Consider the following 22,063-nt stretch of genomic DNA (forward strand, 5'->3'; position numbering starts at 1 on the left):
TTTATAGAGAGTGATAAGAAGAAAAGCATACAGATGTTCCTTTGAAGTATATCTTTAACCAGAGAAAAGTGAAAATAAGATCTTATTGTGAATTTATGCTTAATCTTGTAAAAACCTTCCAAGCCAGAGCAGCAGTGTTTGTCAGCTGGAGACAATGGCACAATTTCAACAGCAGAAAGAAACTAAGTTTGCAAATAATGTTTGAAATTCAGAAATTATTAAATACATCTGAGACAATGGAAAAGAAGTGAGAAAACCTAGAGTATTTAACAGCAAAATATAATGAAGAAGTTGGGGATGTTTATCAAGTGGAAACAGTGGAGGTTAGAGTCCTAAACACCAAAGAGAAAAATGATCACGAAGAAATCAAATCTTTTGACATCGATGGTGAATGATTTGTGTCTGGAAATGGAAAGAGTGGAATACGGAAAGGGGAGTTAGATGGATGGGAACTCTACCCCAGATGGCAAGACAAAGAAGAAGAAAAAACAAAAGAATTTATAGATTTAAAGAGAGAAATGTTATCAGTAACATCATTGATAACACCACGGATAATTAAAGATAAGCTGATCAAGGAAACAGAAGAAGGGTATCAAAATTATATGAGAGACTTAATAAGCAATGAGCTGCAAAGAGGAGTCCATGCAAATTTGATTAAGGAGATGATTAGAGGATTGATACCACAAATGGCAGAAGACATGAGATTGTTTTGCTACTGGAAAGATACAGGTTGATAACTGAAAGTGTATAATCTAAAACTAATTAAACTTAGTGAAATTTAGTGACAATAGATATAGTTAAATAAATAATTGATAATGATAATAATGTATGCATATGTATTGCTATGATAAGTAATAATTGGATATGAATATTGAATGGTACCCATTTGGTCATATATAAAGGTTAATAAAAAAGAACTAAGTTAAATTTAATTAAGTTTTGATTATTAGGGGGGAAATGTTATGATAAAGGATACAGTCAAATAAAGGAGGGATAATGATAACAACGTATATATATGTATGTATGTATGTATGTATGTATGTATGTATGTATGTATGTATGTATGTATGTGTACAACATAAGGAAATTGGATGTAAATTGTAAACAGTGATTTGGAAAGGAGGATTAGAAATTTTTGTTACTAAATATTATGAATGTTTAGCCAGAATAGGCCATAAGGATTTAGTGTTATTGGAGGATATTAGAAATAGCAAATGAAATGCCAGTATGTGGTTATGTTTTAAATCTTGGTATATTTTATGATGAAGGACGTTTAAACAATTATAGTCAAATGAAAATGGAGGTATGATGATGGTAATATGTATAAATATATCTGAGTTAAAATATTTGAGTTAATATGAATTATGGTTGATGACTGTGGAAGAGATGCACGAAAGTCTTTTGTAACCAACTGATACACTTTCTACAGTATGTAAAGAAGGAGGATTCTTTGTGTTGTGTTTGATTTGAAAATTAAAAAAAAGGAAACAACATCTTTACTTTAGGGAACATAAGGCAAGTTAAGCAAGCCACACTGGTATAGTAGTTAAAGAAACCAAGCTAGAAACTGGGAGACCATGAGTTCTAGTTTCACCTTAGGAACAAAGGTGACCTTGGGCAGTGGTGGGATTCAAATGTTTTTACTACCGGTTCTATGGGCGTGGCGTTGTGGGTGTAGCATGGCTTGGTGGGTGTGGCAGGGGAAGGATACTGTAAAATCTGCATTCCCTCCCCACTCAAGGGGAAGGTTACTACAAAATCCCCATTTCCTCCCCGATCAGCTGGGACTGGAGAGGCAGAGAATAGATGGGGGTGGAGCCAGTCAGAAGTGGTATTTACTGCTTCTCCAAACTACTCAAAATTTCCGCTATCAGAACTGGTCAGAACCTGGTCAGAATACCACCTCTGACTTTGGGCCAGTCACTTTCTCTCAGCCATAGCAAAGAGGCAAATGCAAACCACTTTTGAAAACTTTGCCAAGAAAACTGAAGGACTTGTCTAGGTAGTTTACAGGAGTCAAGACCGACTCGGAAAACAAATACAAATATATCGACACACACACACACATACACACACACAGGGGACAAGTTAAAATTTCACATGATAAAAAGAGACCCACTTTTAACTCTTAACTCAGAGCTTCAATGCTGAAGGGAAATAGTGTGTTGTCTAATTAAATATACTCCTTCACTGTGGTGGAATGCATGTGGTCTATAACGTTTTGGTAGATTCTTCAAGGCAGTTAGATATAGGCAGAGACCTTGGTAGAGCCAAGAGTTACTCTGGTTTAGTCTTACTCTAGTCTATTGCCATGCATTCTATTGCCTTTTCTCATGAATTAGCAAAAGATCCACACTTGCACAAGGGATTTTAGGTCTTGTCATCTCTCCCGTCTATTACATATTTTGGCACTCAAAATACATCACTGTAGAATCCTGCCCAAAAAGCAACCTTGCGGTTTATATTCTGGTTTCCAAAGAAAGCTGAGACCAGTTTAAAGATACCCAACTTTGTCCATTGGGAAAGCAATCCTGGAGATTTTCCAGCCTTCTGAGCAACTGTGCTCATAGATGTATGCAAATACATGAGAGGCCAGGTGCCAAACAAATGTGAGGCCAGGAGAAAAAGTTGAATTAGTAAACTAATTAAACTAATAAAGTAAAACAAATAGCTAATTAAATAAAACAAGGCATCTATTTGTAGAATTTATGGCTGTCCCTTCTGAATACATGATGTGCACAAAGTATTATCTTATAGAGAAATGCATACGTACAGGTAAGTACAGGCATATTCAGGGAGAGAAACTGGAAATCTAGGCTCAGCAAGCATAAACATATGAATGCTTTCTTTATAGAAACTCACCTAGAATTTAGTTACTCTTATTCTCAGTTAAGAATACACAGGGTGCTTCTATGCTGCAAATGGATCTATTTACACCAGTTTCTACTTCATGTGAGTTTGGGAAGGTGCAGTGGCAAACTGATAAGAGATCTTTAGCACATCAAGTTGTGTTTTCTTTTTATTTGCAGAACCAATAGATAAATCCATTTATACAGGTAGCCGTTGATGTATGACTTACAATTGAACCAACTGAATTTCTGTTGTTCAATGAAACATTTGTTAAGTGAGTTTTGCCCCATTTTACAAATTTTCTTGACCCATTTGTTAAGCAAACCACTGCAGTTGCTAAGTTAGTAGCATGGATGTTAAGTGAATCTACCTTTCCCAAGGACTTTGCATGTCAGAAGGTTGCAAAAGATGATCACATGACCTAGGGATACAGCAACAGTCATAAATAAGAACCTATTGTCGAGCATCTGAATTTTGATCACATGATCATGGGGATGCTACAAAAAATGTGAAAAGTGGTGGTCGTAAGTCACTTTTTTCAGTGCTGTTGTAACTTTGAGCGGCCACTAAACAAACTGTTGTAAATCAAGGACTACCTGTATTGGACTGCAAACAAAAGGACACTTACTCTGTAACCAGTCCCACTTCTAGATGCTGAGAAGTCCTGTTCAGTACCCTTTCCGCAGGTATATTTGTCCTACCAAACGTTTGAGGATCCTGGTTTACTACAATCTTTACTACAGTAATTCTACCCCAAAGGTAGGTTCTCACCTGGAAACTCACACTTTCTATGCGTGGAGGATGGCAAAAGAAATGCAAAAGCTAAATTGCAAAGACAGCAGCTCCTGTCTTTCTTTTAGCCACTGACTGCACCTCACAATCTTCATCTTCTTCCTAAAGTAAAGATAAAGGTAAAGTTTCCCCTTGCACATATGTGCTAATCGTTCCTGACTCTAGGGGGCAGTGCTCATCTCTGTTTCAAAGTCGAAGAGCCAGCACTGCCCAAAGACGTCTCTGTGGTCATGTGACCGGCAATGACTAAACGCCAAAGGTGCACAGAACGCTGTTACCTTCCCACCAAAGGTGGTTCCTATTTTTCTACTTGCATTTTTACATGCTTTCGAACAGCTAGGTTAGCAGAAGCTGGGACAAGTAATGGGAGCTCACTCCGTTATGCAGCGCTAGGGATTCGAACCGCCAAACTGCCAGCCTTTCTGATCGACAAGCTCAGCATCTTAGCTGCTGAGCCACCGCGTCCCTTAATCTTCCTAATACCCTCCTCCAAATTCTCAGCCAATCTACGGCAACTCCCCCCTCTCCAACATTTACAGATCTGGGTGAAATGTTTCCTTTTCCTTTCAGATAAATAAAAGCCTTCATTTGGGGTTACTCCTAGAAAACATTTACTCCATGCAAACGTTAATAAGAGTCCATTTTGGGAATCAGAAGCAAAAGGAAGCAGGCTGCCTGCTATATGACTCAGTCCAAGAACCCAGCAAAAACCTTGGACTCCAGGAACATGAAGTTGCACAGTCACAATAGGTTCCTATGAACTGCTCAACTATCGAGCCTTTACAATCTCTCATTCTCAGGGTCTTAGATAAAGAAATGTGGATAAGGAGAGATCTGGCAGATAATAGGTATCTATCACCTTCAAAAAGAGCAATGGTAAACAACCAAGTTCAACTTTGCCAAGCACAACAACTAGACACTTTTTAAACTAAAGATCTGAAGAAGAGGGGAAGAGACAGGACAAAGCTCACGGGCAACCTGAACAAAAAGAGAGATTGAGGGGTGTGTGCAAATTGCATGCATCTCTCCAAGGATACTGGTTCTTTAAGAAATAATTATATCTCCTTTCTGTTCCAATAGAGAAAGCATTATTTAAAGATAACAAGACCTCAAAGTTATAGAACCGTGTTGGCAAACCTATGGCATGCGTGCCACAGGTGGCATGCAGCGCCCTCTGTGGGCACGCAAGCTGTTGCCCCAGTTCAGCTCTGCCACGCATGCGTGTGTGCCTCCCATCAGCCATCTGGTCTTTGGATCTCTGCCGCGCATGCATGGGGGGGTTGCATGCAGGGGGCCATGTACGGATGTGCGAGGGGCATGAGGGGGCTGTGCGCACATGCCCACAGGGCAGTGCACATGCGCAGGGCCGCACCCTCATTGCATTTTGGGGTTCAGGCGCGCACGCACTTTGGGCAATCAGTCCAGAAAAGGTTAGTCATCACTGTTATAGAACATATGCCTCTATACTGTATAGTATGTGCGTGGCTCATAGCAGCTACAGGTATGGATGACACAGTTCGGGACCTAATACACTATCACACATACAGCAAAACACACCCTGTGTCTCTCCCAAGGGCTTTCAACTTTAAAGCACTATTGTCTTCACCCCCACATAGTGGCTACAGCAGCAGCCCCCCACCTTTTGGGCACCAGGGACCACAGACTGGATGGGGCAAGGTTTCGCATGCTGCCTGGATCCTGCGGATAGGGCTTTGCTTGTTTGCGTGGCCCAGTTTCTGGCATGCTGCGGCCCAGTGCCACTTCATGGATTGGGGATTGGGGACCCCTGGGCTACAGGACAAAGACTAGGAGAGCCTTCAGAAAGATCATATATCTAAGTCCATTTACCGAATACTTCTTAAGGCTTCTTATGGTGATTTATTTTATCAGGGGAATCACTTTTGGGAACTGAAGTTCACGTACATGAAAGTTGCCATGGTTGAGAAACCCTGCTTTAGAGTATGGTGGTTTACCTCTGTTAAATGGGTTTTGGGGACTAGCCATTGAGTTGGCCAGTGCCCCCAAGACTGTGATGTCACAGTGAAGACAATGAACTTAGGAGACCCCAGGTTCTAGGTCAGCTTCCATCATGGAAGCCCACTGAGTGACTTTGGGCCAGTCACCCTTTCGCAGTCCAACATATTACATGGATTTGTTTTGTTGTGTAAGAAAAGGCGAGGAGGTAAGGCTATATATCAGGGGTGAAATTCAGCAGGTTCTGGAGAACCGGTAGTGGAAATTTTGAGTAATTCGGAGAACTGGCAAATACCACCTCTAGCTGGCACCAGAGTGGGGTGGGAATGGAGATTTTGCAATATCCTTCCCCCAGGAGTGGGGAGGGAATGGGAATTTTGCAGTACCCTTCCCCTGCCACGCCCACCAAGCCACGCCCACAGAACCGGTAGTAAAAAAAAAAGGAATTTCACCACTGCTATGTCTGACCATTTATATTCCTGAAGAAAAGCAGAATTTACCTCCATAAGCAATAAATAAATGTCATGTGAATGCCCATGACATTATCTCATGATTCCATCTGTAGATCCTTAGCAAACCCCAAAGACAACAGATCCTCTGATTTCCTTCATTTAAATGACACCTATCTCGACCTCTGACTCCTCCTAACAAATACATATTTCAGTCTTAGTGAAATATTAACAGCCTCCTTCCTTATCTAGACACTCCGGATATTCAGGCAAACAATTAAGATAAAGGATTCTTCAGATTATTTTTACGGTTCAGCCTGCAGCAGTTTCCCGATAGGCTGAATATACCTGGAATTCACAAGCTGGCGAGTGACAGAGACAAACGATTAAACCAGAGCGATGTCAAAAGAGAGAGAATTCTCAAGCTGAAGAATGCTGTGAACCCTTAAGTTAGAGCATCCTATTTAATATAGTGGTGCCTCTTATGTTCTCCCTGTGTACTGTATATGTTCTCCAGCTCTTCCTAGCCTGCCTTTTCTCACTGATCCCATGAAGATGCGCTAATCAGGTATTAATGTCTCGAGAACAGTGGCCTCTAGGATAACGCAGGCTGTCTCCATCCATGTTCCCAGATAAATGAGAGATAACATATGAGAGATAACAAACGGTAAGGCTATAAATACATGAGAGCTCTGTGATATAACAAGAGGCAAATGGGAGGGGGCTGGGAGGTAACCATAAAGCAGAACTGGAAGCAGGCAGAAATAAAGAGCTTAGGAAGAGGAATCCGTTTTATGTTGCAGCAGAATAAAAATCTAAAACACAGAGATAAGCCAAGAGGAGGACAACGCTGATCATCTGTGTTTTTCAGGCTTCTTTAGCTTCCTGCCTTTTGCTATCAGAATAATATGGGTTAGAGAAAATCCAATACACATATATACTGAAATCTTTCTTTGCCTGCAATTCTCTTCCTGCTTTTCTCTTCTTTTTTTAAAAAAAAATTATTGGTTTTTAAACATTTATGGGAAAAGGTAAGGGGATATATAGAAAATTTTGGCAGCTCCCACACTAGTGATAGAAATCCATCCAAATCTCACAGTTTTTACAATCTTAAAAACAAAATGTAAAAGATAAGCAGAAAACAGAGTCTTATTCTATATTGTCAACCATGTGTTCAATCATTTTTCTTTTGTCACTTTCTAGAATATCAACAATTACTATTATTTCAAATACTTTTATTTTTGCGACCTGAGCCTTTTTGATATTGCTCCTTCCTCCCTGTCCCCAGAGGGAGCCACAGCCCCCCCTTCCTTCTTGTCTTGTACCTTGCTATTCTTTTCACTACCTTCGCTGTGTTCGTCCTCTAGGAGGGAGGGATGCTTTTTAATGACGGCTTCAGCCTCCTGCACTGTATTAATTCTAATCAGCAGAAGAAACTTGCAGTAGTGCATTGTAACCACTGCATCACCATGGCCCAGTGTTCAATGTAGCTTCTCGGGTGTTTTACATATAAATATGTTTACATGACAGTTTAAAGAAAACATGGACCTTATTCCTTATAAAAACGTATTGGCAAGCACGCAAACTGTGTTCACAAAAAAGTTGCAACAGCACGAAATCTGAAGCATGCTTTGAGATGGTCAACAGACTGACCCCTTCCAAGGAAGTAGGGAGAAAAACCATAGCAAATCCTCAATTGAACAGATTATTGAGTGAGAAGTGGTATGCTGAATCTAACAGTTGCTTTTTCTGCTCACCATTCAAACCCCTGAAGCCACAGTAGCAGCACAGAAACCAACTCACTAACAAGTGGAAACAGCACGATGCTAAGAATACCAATGTAAGTGCAGAAGACAGAGCCCCATTGCATGCACAGAAGAAATAATACAAATACATACAATAAAGCAAAAACTAACTGGACATAACATATTTTTCGGAGTATAAGACGTACCAAGATTTTGAAGAGGCAAATTTTAAAAAAAGTTTTTGCACTCTGCAGATCTCCCCAAAATGGCCCGTTTTTCACAAAAAGGGCCTGTTTTTTGTCAAAAAAAGGGGCACGCATAGTCTTTAGGAAGCTTATAGAGTGCTCCTGGGGGCTGGGGGGGGGAAACAGCCTATTTTTCACTCATTTCTGCCCTCGCCAGCCCCCAGGAGCACTCTGAAAACCTCCTAAAGGCAACGCACAGCCATTTTGGTGAAGGGGGTGGGGTTTCGGGAGGCAAAAAATGCCATGTTCAGTATATAAGACGCATCCAGATTTTCAGCCTCTTTTTTGAGGGAAAAAGGTGTGTCTTATACTCTGAAAAATACGGTATCTGGTGCATAAGCGCCCCAACGTGCCTACCGTCCCTGTCCTAATATTCCCTTGTATTTGTATCTAATTCATATATTCATAATCATGTTTATACATATATTGGTTATCTAATTCATGCTTGATGAAATAAATAAATAAAAATTTTTGGAAGCAACAATTGCAAATTCCAGCTAATGCATCCAAAGTCCACTAAGTTGAAGTCTAAGCAGAGAAGCAAAAACACAAAAATCTCTCTGTCTCCTGTGGGATGCTCAGAAAGCCAGGCTGCTACTCATTAAAGCAGCCCCCTAATTCTTTTCAGGGATATGGGCAAACCTGTAAAAAATAAACCTTGCCCTTGTTTTAAAGAATCCATTCAGATGACCCTTAAAAGCAGCAACCCCTTTTTGACAAGCTTGGCCGATGTCTGGGGGGGGGGGGCAGATTTCCTATTTCCTGTAATGAAAAGCAGCCAAGTCCTGTGTTTGAACTAGGTCTCAAGCACTTCCTGGAAATCATTTGCAAAGTGTGCACAGCTCTAACACTCAGCCTCCACTTCCCTGTGGGTTGGTGAGTGCGGCTGGGGGGGGGGGGGGTTTAACTGACCCGCAAGTCTGGGTATGAAGTCTATAGATAGGAAGATTTAGTTACACATAAACCATTTCATCCTCCTAAATATGCACATAATTCTATCCTACGAATGTGCAACAGGGGGAAAAAAAACCATACGTGCAGTAATTAAAATTCTACACTCTCCCTTTCACTTAATAGGCGTAGAGCTGTAGGGGAGGAAAAGAGTGCTGAAAGAGTAAGAAAACGTTTTACCAACCTGTCTAGTCTAATTTTTTGCCTGGCGCTAGCTTCTTTAAACCGTCTTTCTCCATCCTGTTAAAGGGAAATAAAATGAACGGATTACATTATGCACGCTTCCTCTTCAGGTCTCCCGATGGGGAACACTTTGCCTCTGTAATCAAGTCCGTCCAGCTTGCTGCTGGTTTTCTCTCTGCTTCCTTTACTTCTCTTTCACCTTTCCCAGCATTATGGGTTTTGCAAGGAAGCTGGATCTCTGCACAGTATGCCCTCTTCACTTGACTCTTTTGCTTAATTAAAGCCTCGCTACGTTCTTGTCCATTCAAAACCACAGCAGTAGTCAGGTGAGAGAATCTAGAGGGGCTTTGTGGATGGCTCTTATAAGTCACTCCCTGTGATTGGCACTGTTTTACTAAGAACACAATTCAGCAAATATTGGCGGGATCTGCAATCAAACGTTAAAGGGAGAAGGTTCGTATTCAGTCTCCGTGGTTCCCTCTTTTAAAATTTCCCTTTTGGTGGGATGCAGTGGCTCAGTGACTAAGACGCTGAGCTCCTCGATCAGAAAGGTTGGCAGTTTGGTGGTTTGAATTCCTAGCGCCACATAACGGAGTGAGCTCCCATTACTTGTCCCAGCTTCTGCCAACCTAGCAGTTCGAAAACATGTAAAAAATGCAAGTAGAAAAATAGGGACCACCTTTGGTGGGAAGGTAACAGCGTTCCGTGCACCTTCAGCATTTGGTCATGCCAGCTACATGACCACGGAGAGGTCTTCGAACAGCGCTGGCTCTTCGGCTTTGAAACGGAGATGAGCACTGCCCCCTAGAGTCAGGAACGACTAGCACATATGTGCGAGGGGAACTTTTACCTTTATCTTATTTTCCTTTCAATCTGTGGGGTCCTTGGTGCTCTCTGAGCTTGGTGGCTTTTTTGCAGACATTCCATTACCACCAACTCAGAGAGCACCAAGGACCCCACAGTTCAACCCTAAGCTACCGTTATTCTCTTCTATTGGTCCCTTTCAGTCGGTTTGTGTATTTTTTGAGTAAATTCTTCCCAATTGGTCTTCCCAATTTTGCAAATTCCTTGCAACACTGCTCCCAAGTGAACACAGCAAATACAGCCATCCTACTGAAGGCAGACTAGAAGCATCTTTGCCTTGGGGAAAGACAACTATTGAAGGATGACAAGTACAGAAGACTCCAAGGGAAAAAAACACAGCCATAACACCCCCCCCCAAAAAAAAAACCTCCTACAAGCTAATCAAGGTTGCTTCTACATGGGGCACTTATTGTGGTGAGATACAAACAGAATTGCTATGTTTTCCTCATTGGTTTGGTTAGATTCATCTCACTATGTGCCGCTTGCAGCATCAACTCTACCCTTATATTGACTTTTGTTCAAAGCAAAATAATAACAAAGGAAAAACAAAGGAAATCCAATGACACATAGGCTGTGCTTGGATAGCATACTGATTCAGCTTAATTTAGCTATGAGTTCCTGAATTAACTCAGCTGCCTGGATTTGCACACTGAGTGAGCCAAAGTACCAGCCAACCACATTTAGGACTAACAGACTGAAACAACAGCATGTTTTAAATCTAAAGCTAGAAATATGATAAGACCTAGGATTCTATGTCTACTATTGGTAACTGAAACTTTAGCTTAATAGTACCATACTTGAATCTCCTTAGAGCTACTCTTAGTCTTCAAGTGCCATGGCAAGCACTACCTTTCACCAAGCAGAACCAAAATAAGTGGGCCAAAAATAATTATAGTTAATTACTTCATATATACAGGTAGATCTAGACTTACGACCACCATTGAGCCCAACATTTCTGTTGCTAAGTGAGACATTGAGTTGAGTCTTGCCCCATTTTACAACCTTTCTTGCCACAGTTGTTAAGTGAATCACTGCAGTTGTTAAGTCAATGACACGGTCGTTAAATGAAACTGACTTCCCCATTGACTGGGCTCGTCAGAAAGTTGCAAATGGTGATCACATGACCCCAGGATACTGCAACCATCATAAATATGGGACAGCTGCCACACATCTGGATTGATCATGGGAATGCTAAAAGAGTCAGAAGTGTGAAAAATAGTTTTTCAGTGTCGTTGTAACTTTGAACAGTCACTAAATGAACTGTTGTAAGTTGAAGACTAACTGTATTGAATAGTTTTCCTTACTATCATATCAAAAGTCACAGTTCAATGGAAACTTTTATTTTAAGAGAATTCTTACACCAAAACCTGGGGGTAGAGCAGGAGTGTCAAACTTGATTTCATTGAGGGCCACATCAGGGTTATGTTTGACCTCGGAGGGTGGGTGGGTGGCCAGGGGGCATAGCCAGCTCGATGACACTCATTGAGGCTCTGTTTTAGGCCGCAATAGCCTCTTGCAGCCCTCTGCCAGTGAAAACAGAGCCCAGGAGGCCTGCAGGTGGCCCTGCCAAGCTGGCAAAGCACCACAGGCCGGTCCTTCGCTGTTTCCAGGATGGGCCCGCGGGCCACATCTTAAGCACCCTGTGGGCCAGATCCAGCCTGCGGTTTGACACCTCTGGGATAGAGTGTGAGCTTTCAATTGTGCATTCCTACAATTGAATCGTGTTTTTTAAGGCGGTTCCCAAACTGGAAACTGGATTTGCACTGCAAACATCCTTCAGTCATACACCATTCTGGGCATGCATAACTTCAAAGCCGTGCAACATCATTTTCATTTTCTTACCCCTGGTTCTGGCTTCAGCACTGGAAGTGTACGTGGCTGATTATCTTTATTCAAGACCACAAAAATCATGAAAGCGCTATTTATATGTCTTTGGCTGTCTTCCATATCATGTCGATAGGCCTCGACACACACCCCAACCTCCATGCTGTAATTAAGAACATCATTTTCAAATGAGCAAAGAAGTAAATAAATGCACAAAATCAGCTGAGATCACACTTTGTACAATATTATGACCCTTTGGAATGAATTCTAGCCCTTTTTGATTAACTATTTCTTTGAATTAATTTCAAAACATTCTCTAAAGAAGACACGATGTGTTATTGTATCTTCAATGTGCTTAGATCTACCTTTCTATTTATTTTAATGATATTGGCAAATTTTAGAAGTTATCCATTCATGAAATAATGGCTTGTGGCTTTCCAGTCATTGGCAAACTATAATGTTCACAAGGTCGGTTGGGAGACCGTGGCTGTTGGCTACGCCCGGTCGTTTGTACCAACCCCCGCAGCCTAGGTGGTCAGGAACTACAGAGCCAGGGCCTGCGGCTGATGCTTTGCAATGCAAGGTCCGTAACCAACAAGGCCCCCCTCATTAGCGAGTTGATCTCGGAGGGGGAGCTGGACCTTGCAGGGATAACGGAGACCTGGTTGGGCCACGAGGGTGGTTTACCCCTCGTGGAAATGTGCCCACCGGGTTTCCGTGCATTCCATCAGCCTTGGGCCCTGGGTAAGGGTGGTGGGGTGGCGGTAGTTATACGGGATGGTCTGGAACCGAGAGAGTTCACTGTTCCTCAGATACCCGGTTGTGAATCCCTAGGTGTGAAATGGGGCCCAGGGAGGCAGTTGGGCCTGCTGATTGTATACTTGGCTCCTCGCTATACATCAGCGGCCCTGCCCGAGCTCCTCGAGCTGATCTCAGAGACGGCGGTTGAGATCCCCAGGCTTTTGGTCATGGGGGACTTCAACCTGCCGTCGACGGGAGCAGCATCTGAGGTGGCTCGGGAGTTCATGGCTTCCATGACAGCCATGGGCCTGACCCAATTAATTCAGGGCCCCACACACGAGGGCGGTCACACACTGGACCTTATTTTTGTATCTGAACAGTGGACGAGTGATCTGGGAATAGGGGACTTAGTCATTACTCCCCTGTCATGGTCAGATCACTCATGTCTCCGGCTCGACTTCCCTTCCGCTACCCCCCACCGCGAGGAGGCGGAGCCAGCCTCTCCAAGCTGGTACCGCCCCAAGCACCTGATGGAACCGGATAGGTTCCAGACGGAACTTGGGCCACTACCTGTAGCCCTGACCCGCGCTCGGTCGGAGGACCTAGTGGCCGCCTGGAATACGGCGGTGGCTGGGGCCTTGGACCGGGTTGCGCCTTTGCGACCTCTCCTGCGGCAGCGATCCACCCGAGCTCCTTGGTATACCGAGGAGCTAAGGGTGATGAAGCGCCATAGGAGACGTCTAGAGAGCAGGTGGAGATCCTCACGCTCCGAGTCTGATCGAACACAGGTAAGAGCCTATTTACGGACCTACCTTGTGGCATTGAGAGCGGCCAAACGTAGACATTGTGCCACTCTTATTGCGTCCGCGGATAACTGCCCTGCTGCCCTGTTTAGGGTGACCCGCTCTCTCCTGTCACAGGGGACGCGGGGGGCACCCTTGCAGGGTAGAGCAGAGGAGTTTGGGGAATATCTGCAGGACAAAGTCGCTCAGATCCGGAGCGGATGGGCCCCCTCCAGTGGGCCGGACGAGCCGTCATCAGTGAGTCTTGTGAGACCATTCTGGGAGGAGTTTGACTCTGTTGCCCCCGAGGATTTGGACAGGTTGCGTGGACGGCTGCGACCCACCACATGTTCAATGGACCCGTGTCCCTCCTGGCTGGTACTGGCATCCTGGGAGGTGACACGAGCCTGGCTTCTGGGCCTGGTGAACACCTCATTGGGTGAGGGCTTCCTACCAACTGCCTTGAAAGAGGCGATGGTGAGGCCCTTGCTCAAGAAGCCTTCACTGGACCCAATGGAGCTGGCTAATTATCGTCCAGTCTCCAACCTTCCCTTTTTAGCGAAGGTTGTTGAGAATGTGGTGGCACAGCAATTTCCACGACACCTTGACGAATCCGAATATCTAGACCCACGCCAGTCCGGCTTCCGACCGGGGCACAGCACAGAGACAGCCTTGGTCGCGCTGGTTGATGATCTCTGGAGGGCCAGAGATAGAGGTTGTTCCTCTATCCTGGTCCTATTAGACCTCTCAGCGGTTTTTGATACCATCGACCATGGTATCCTATTGCGCCGGCTGGAGGGGATGGGAGCCGGAGGCACCGTTTTACGGTGGTTCGGCTCCTACCTCTCCGACCGGTCGCAATGTGTGTTGACAGGGGGGCAGAGGTCGACCCTGAGGTCACTCATTTGTGGGGTGCCACAGGGGTCGGTCCTCTCGCCCCTCCTGTTCAACACATATGTGAAGCCGCTGGGAGAGATCATCCGTGGTTTTGGGGTTGAATACCATCTGTACGCTGATGATACTCAGCTGTACGTTTCAACCCCAAATCACCCCAGCGAGGCTGTCGAAGTGATGTCCCGGTGTTTGGAAGCCGTCGGGGTCTGGATGGGGGACAACAGACTTAAACTCAACCCCTCCAAGACTGAGTGGCTGTGGCTACCGGCACCTCGGTTCAGTCAGCTGACTCCAACGCTGGCCATAGGGGGCGAACAACTGCCCACTGTGGAATGGGCGCGCAATTTGGGCGTCCTCCTTGATTCCTGGCTGTCAATGGACGACCATGTGGCAGCCGTGGCTAGGGGGGCGTTCCACCAGGTTCGCCTGGTGCGCCAATTGCGCCCCCTTCTGGACCGGGATGCCCTACGCACGGTCACTCATGCACTGGTGACGTCTCGCCTGGACTACTGTAATGCTCTCTACATGGGGCTTCCCTTGGGACGCGCACGAAGACTGCAGCTAGTCCAGAACGCAGCCGCACGGGCAGTCATGGGGAGTACTAGGTACTCCCACGTAACACCGCTCCTGCGCGAGCTGCACTGGCTACCTGTGGTCTTTCGGGTGCGTTTCAAGGTTTTGACCACCATCTTTAAAGCGCTCCATGGCATAGGGCCTAGTTACCTGCGGGATCGCATCCTCCCACATACATCCCTGCGGCCAATTCGCTCTCACAGGGAGGGGCTTCTCCTGGTGCCGTCCACTAGGCAATGCCAACGGGCGACACCAAGGAGTAGGGCCTTCTCTGTGATGGGCCCAACCCTCTGGAATGACCTCCCCCCCGACATTAGAACCACCACTGACTTCCGCTCCTTCCGGCAGAAACTGAAGACTCACCTGTTCCGACTGGCTGGTCTGGCATAATTCTTAACGTCTACCTCCTGGCATATATATTTCCTACTGGTTTTTTAGGGGACTTAATTTTATAAGACACTGGGGTTTTAAACTTTGTATATTTTAAATTATTTATTTAGCAATTACAGTTCTGTCTATTTTATCCTCCTCTTATTTATGTATTTATCCATCTAATAATTTTTAATTGTTATTATGTATGATGTTTTTGATATGGACTGTACACCGCCCCGAGTCCCTTTTGGGAGAGGGGTCGGTCTAGAAGTGCTAATTAAAAGTTCTATATTGAGATTGTTTGGATTTGTAGCTAATATAAGAATAAGTGAAGGGCATAAATGACCCATTTCTTACAATCCTCTTTCAACCTTCCTCTTCAATGCATTTTCATTTATTAGTGTAGATCTTGAAATGGTTTAATTTATACCTCCATAAAATTTCTCCTGACTTCTGGACCAATTCCAGGGGTGGGCTACTCTGGGTTCACCCGATTTCGGGCAATGCTTTAGCAAAGATTCTGCGCAGTTCAGCAAACCCCAAAATCCCACTCCCGCCAACCCCTCATCTCCCAGGAGTCTCCGCACGGCCCATTTTGGGTGCCATGTAAGTGCAGGGCCTGCAGGGAGGTTCAAGGAAGGTGAAAAATGGGCCTCTCAGAGCTTCCGGAAGTCCGGAAATAGGCCCATTTCAGACTCCAGGGAGCCTCCGGAGCTCGGGAAGGCTGTTTTTGCTCTCCCGGAGGCTCAAGGAAAGTCTCCGGAGCCAAGGGTGGGCAAGAAGGCTAGAAACGGGCCTATTCCTGGCATCCAGAGAGCCTCCGGAGCCCGGGGAGGGCAAAAACAAGCCCCGTGCTGTGGTGCAGGAGGCCGACTATGCCACGCAGGGACCCCGTTGTTAAATTTTTTGAAGCCCACCCCTGACCAAGTCCACTTAGTTCTAGAATGATGGCAGGAAGACATACCTGTTCTTAAAGGTATTGTTCACAATGGATTTGAACACAAGGCGATCCCCAATCTGGGATGGTGCCCTGAAATGGAACATTTCAATGGTCTTCAGGGTGGGAGAGGCATTGCACAATCGGCTGGAGAGAACATAGAAAAACAGGATCAGGTTTGACCACATTAAAAACACCATCCATTTACCTGTCATGCATGTCCCGCCGAACACACTGTTTGCCGATCAGCAACAGATCAGATGGAAGTTATGAAATAACCCAGGTTTACAGTTACATTACAACTGTCAAACCATGCCTGAGCTTGATTTATCAACTGGCCTGTTGATAGAAAGGCTATCTGCCACTTGAAAAGGGCCTCCGGATGCCCCAGCAATGAGAGAGAGAGAGAGAGAGAATGGGGGAAAGCAGCAAAGGACAGACTGAATTTCTCTTTTCCTTCTTTTCCACATAATGATCATCCAAATTGCCAGAATTAATGGGGACACATCGCCACCTAAAGGAAAACAGCTAGTCCGTCACTAATAAAAATGAAAGACAATCTAACCGTTTCAAAGCTTCAGGAAAAAAGGGAATGAAGAAGAATGCACGCTAAGAGATGAGTCTGCATGGGAAGGAGGGAATTTCTAGAGCAGCTGGGCTAAGGTAGCTTCTGTTTTCCTTCACAAGGAGGACAGAATTTAGCTTTGGGAGTAGAAAGATCAGCGTCTCTTGAGAAGGGATGATTCCTGCTGTCCCAATGAAATTCCAATGTGTCTCTAGCAGGATCACACTTAAAAATATATCTGCCTTGATCTGATAATAATGAAGGAAAATTTACCAGCCAAATCATAAAGGTTTATCACCATTATCCTCGGAAATTAACCTCTTGCCTTCACTAGCTTTACAGAAATTGCAGAAAGAGAGGAGAGCACAACTGCAATTCCAGCTGCATAATTAAACGCCAAACGGAGGGGATGTGAAAACCACTCAAATAAATTCAAGTGTATTTACTAGGATTAGAGCATATTAGTACTGTTATCAAAATAGTTAAACGTAAATCAGGTGCAGTGGAAAATGCTGAACAATTAAACCAGATCAACTGCAGGTAAACCTAAGGTAACACATACTTGCAACTATAATTCTTTATTGGCCAAGTGAGATTGGACACACAAGGAATTTGTCTTTGGTGCATATGCTCTCGGTGTACATAAGGAGAATAAAATACATTCATCAAGAATAAAAAGATACAACACTTAGTGATAGTCAAGGTTACTAAAAAGCTATCAAATCGTATTAGGAAACAAATAAAAACAATATAAATGGAAAGATACATGCAACATGGTTATAGTAATAAGTTGGAAAAGATAGATACTAGGAAGGAAGAGAAGAATAATAGTAATACAGTCTTAGTAAATTATTTGACAGTGTTGTGGGAATTAGTTGTTAAGCAGAGGGATGGCATTTGGGGTAAAACTGTCTTTGTGTCTAGTTGTTCTGGCGTGCAGTGCCCTATAGCATCGTTTTGGGGGTAGAAGTTGAAACAATTTATGTCCAGGATGTGAGGGGCCTGTATAAATTTTCGCAGCCCTCTTTTTGACTCGTGCAGTATACAGATATACAGTATATATGACCTTAAATGTGGATTTATTTGAATGATATAAGGAATTATAATTCCAAACCTTACAAAGGACCGTATCATCCATTTTTCAACCACACACAGAGGCTGGTTTTGCCTTGTCTCCTACCCTTTTTCCAATGATTGGAAAATAAATTTCTTTCAAGACTGTAGTTGTTGTTGTTTTTTACAAATTACAGACAGTATACACTTCCTCACCATTCTTATTTTTATCCAATTAGAAAAAAGAACCCCTATTACTACTGAAGCAAGAATGGAAGATGTATACGATCAGGAAAGCCAGATAAAGAATGTATAAAATAATGATAATAAATTGGCAAATCAAGCATTGATTTACGTCCAATACTTTCCCTCCATTTTCATGCCTCCTGACAAATCTAGAAATTGAGAAAATTTATTCTAATACTACCTATTGATTTTACGAAATCTTTACAATATTAAGTCACCGTCCAAAAATCCAGTGATACCATTTATTATCTCAACAATCAGACTGTGGTAGACACAGAATATTTCCAAATAAAAGTCATGTGTCATAATCCTGAAATCTGTCCCAGATTTCTCTGATGGCGCATGGACCTCTCTGTAATCACAATAGCCTAATCTCATCCAGATTATAGTCCATCTGCCTTCTTAAACCCTGTGCCAATTCTCTCATTTCTGCTTACACATTCACTCAGCCTGGCAGTCAAGAGAGACATCAAGCCTAGCAAACTGATACAGATCATTTATCAAATGTTTCCACATTGCTATCATTGGGATAACTGCTAGCAGATGTCAATGGACTTCAATATGCAGGGCTTGTATCTAGGGTAAAAAGAAAATTATGAATGTTTAAGGCTGGAGTGCTTAATTTCTATAGGTTGCTCCCAATTTTCCTAAAGCGCGAAGGAAATCAGTAGTTGGATAACCTCAATATTGTTCTACTCCCCCCCAAAAACCCCAATATTCCTTCTATTGACAATATTAATGACTCCAATTGCCCTTCTTTGTCTTGTATTAGAAAAAACTACAATGCATGTAGACAGGCATATTCTACAACTTTCTTATGAAAAGGTTTATTAATCTGAAAACAATGACCACGGCAATCCCTAGTTTACTGCTGAGTTTTGCAGATAGTCTTCACTTCATTTAATGACTGTCCCAGGTTAAAAGATAAAGGTTCCCCTCACACATATGTGCTAGTCGTTCTTAGGGGGCAGTGCTCATCTCCGTTTCAAAGCCAAAAAGCCAGCGCTGTCTGAAGACGTCCAGTGGTCATGTGGCCGGCATGACTAAACACTGAAGGTGCACGGAACGCTGTTACCTTCCCACCAAATATGGTTCCTATTTTTCTACTTGCATTTTTACATGCTTTCGAACTATTAGGTTGGCAGAAGCCAAGACAAGTAATGGGAGCTCACTCTGTTACGTGGCGCTAGAGATTCAAAGTGCTGAACTGCCCACCTTTCTGAAAGACAAGTTTAGTGTCTTAGCCACCAAGCCACCGCATCATGGATCACAAAAAGGTGCTTATGACTCAGATTCACATTTGGGGGGGGGGGGGGTGTCAACAACCAGCCTGTATTTACAGCTGTTTGCAAAGTCAGGTGACTGTGATCTATGCCTTTTCTTACTGAATACTGGAGTCTACTTCCAGTTTCTAACAAGAAACACCCATTGCAAATAATGGGTTTGTTCAATGCCTGGGGAATTTACTTAACAACTGTGGTGTTCACTTTACAACTGCTGCATTCCCTTAATGACTAGCAAAAAGAAAGTGTCATAAAATTGGGATTGGTGACGTGATGACCTGCTTAACAACTGGTATGTCTTACAACTGTAATTTCAGACTCAATTAGGGTCTCAGGTTGAAGGCTATCTATATATGTATTTGGATTTCTAATGTTAAAAATAACAAGTTCCATAAGGCAATGTGTCCCGTACTTCCTGCATAGTAATTTTGAAAGTGTGCCATATGAAAATATCTTTATTAACAGCGTACGATGGAACGGGAATCCCCCAGTGAAGAAAAGCAGGCAGTAAATTCATCCATTTAACTATAACTCAGTTCTAATTTTATATAAAGCCATAATTAAGATTTTAAGCAACCACCATCATTCCATTTTCCCCTCAACGAGATGCAAGCACCCACCTTGCCGCTATTGTGGCCACATTTTCCATCCATTCCATGATCTGCCCACCAAACGTGTTTCCCTGATGGTTGGCATGTGGAGGTAAAATGAGTTCCACGCTTTCCACTCGGGTCTTTCCAGCAGGTATGATCACGTTGCATTCTCTCTTCTCGAGATCTATTAATAATAAACTTAATAATAAACTTTAATTTATAAACCGCACCCTTTCCTAAACAGGACTCGGGGCGGTGTACAGTCATATTAAAACAGTATGAATACAGAATATAGATATACTTAAATATATAAATAGGTAAACGGAGGAGGTAGGATATGCACTGTACAATATTTAAATTAAAATACAAATAAACATTAAAATTACCCTTAAAAACTACCCAATAAGATGTTTGCCAGGAGGTTAAAAGTGGGACTATAAATCAGTTAAGCCAGCTAATTGGAACAGGTGGGTCTTAAGCTTCTGTCGGAAGGAGCGGAGGTCGGTAGTAGTTCTAATATCGGGGGGGGGGGGGGAGGTCATTCCAGAGGGTTGGGCCCATCACAGAGAAGGCTCTGCTCCTGGGCGCCACCCGTTGACATTAGGGGGAAAAGATACGTTCCATCAGAGGCATATCTGCACAGGAGTAACCTTTTCAGAGTTAAACTACCAGGTAGGCACTTGAAGTAATGCCTAGGTCTCTTCCTTCATCTTCCATCTCCATTTTGTATAAGTGTTACCTGGCGAAGAGGAAGACAGAAACTGCTGTCAACCTGCTGTCATGCATAGCAAGGGGTCAGTTGTGCTCTGACCCAGGCTGCCTGGGAGCATGAAGCAAACTCCTCGTACCAACAAAAAAACCCTTTTATTAATTTACTATGAATACTGCTCATTCACATCCAGAAAAGTCTTTCAAGGGAGGATTTACAGTCACAGACCTTATCTGGCATAGACAGCTGCCAGGCCGATATCTGCAAAAGTTAGCAAGGAGTCTCAGAGAGTCACAAACCAATTAAGCTAACTAATTGTCTCCTGCAAACTCCACTCCCCTTTCTCTCCTCTTTTATGTCCTCTGGGAGGGGCCATTCATCGTCCACCTGTGGCCTTACTCCTAAGTCGACCCCTGTTCTTTAGCTGTTCCCTTTGTCTGGCAACTCTGTGCATGCGCACACTGGAAACAGGCTCAAATAGTGGGCTGCAAATAATAGTATCTAATGTTGCAGGATCCAGTCTGGATCGGTCACTGGGACCAGAGGTTTTGTCTTCCAAGATTTCAGACTCTTGTTGGAGCCCATTTTCAGGGCACTTCTCTTTGGCCTAGAGAGAAGGCTGGGCTAGAGAGAAATTCTCTGAAGATGAGCTCCAGCATGAGTCCAAAAATTCAGAAGACAAAAACCCCTGGTCCTGGTGACCAACGCAGATTGGATCCTGCAGCATTATCCTGAGAAAAGTATATTTCCTTTCATTCATGAGTATCTATAGCATCCAACTTAGAGGTTGTGTACTTTCTATTCACTTAAGGATTCATTGAAGCATACAAATGGACTAATGGTACCTATACTTTCGCATGTGACTATATGTAAGTGTATCTTCCTACTGTCAGATTTAAATTACAATCTGGATTCAACTTGTCAAATTTTGAGGCTTTGTGTTGCTTCAAGCTGCACATCTCCGAACTAAATGAAGGAAGCAAGAAAGTACCCAAACTATAAAAGGGAGCTATGACTACTTCTTCTATAGTATGCTTCCCAAGCAGCCTCTCTCTTGCATGTCAACAGTTTGATCAATTTCTCTTTTGGGTAGTGGATGGGCTAAAATCATCTCTGCTTCTTATTGCTGTTTAGTGCTTTATGATTATACTCATTCCATTAATTCCAGCCTTTGCAGCACAACAGGTGGAATTAATGGAACCAACAACTTATTGTACTGGGGGCTTCGTGAATTAACGTTACTGGCAATTAAGATCAGCTCTGCAGCTCAGCTGATCCAAGGCATCTAGCAGAGCTGGTGGCATCATTGCTCACTTTCCTGAAATAGCTTGTCAACATCAGTGAATGGATTCCAGACCAGAGATGAACATCTAGTCTTTTATAACTGTGACCCTTTGTGGATTCAATAAATATAGGCCATAGGTAACTTTTTAGTAGC

At 43.5% G+C, this 22,063-nt stretch overlaps 1 protein-coding gene across 7 annotated transcripts in view; it reads right to left on the reverse strand.

The window, feature by feature from the left end:
* The window catches only part of ACOT11 (acyl-CoA thioesterase 11), a 161,281-nt gene that overhangs the window by 9,126 nt on the left and 130,092 nt on the right, over positions 1 to 22,063 (reverse strand). For all 7 annotated transcript variants that reach the window (XM_081946730.1, XM_081946726.1, XM_081946728.1 and 4 more), the window contains 4 exons: positions 19,944 to 20,100; positions 16,204 to 16,323; positions 11,896 to 12,040; positions 9,191 to 9,246 (listed from right to left, as the gene is read on the reverse strand). In XM_081946730.1, the coding sequence (XP_081802856.1) occupies positions 9,191 to 9,246; positions 11,896 to 12,040; positions 16,204 to 16,323; positions 19,944 to 20,100 (478 nt within the window). The remainder of the gene's footprint in view (positions 1 to 9,190; positions 9,247 to 11,895; positions 12,041 to 16,203; positions 16,324 to 19,943; positions 20,101 to 22,063) is intronic.

Source organism: Natrix helvetica (genome assembly GCF_964273705.1).
Source record: "Natrix helvetica genome assembly, chromosome: 3".
NCBI lineage: Eukaryota > Metazoa > Chordata > Lepidosauria > Squamata > Natricidae > Natrix > Natrix helvetica.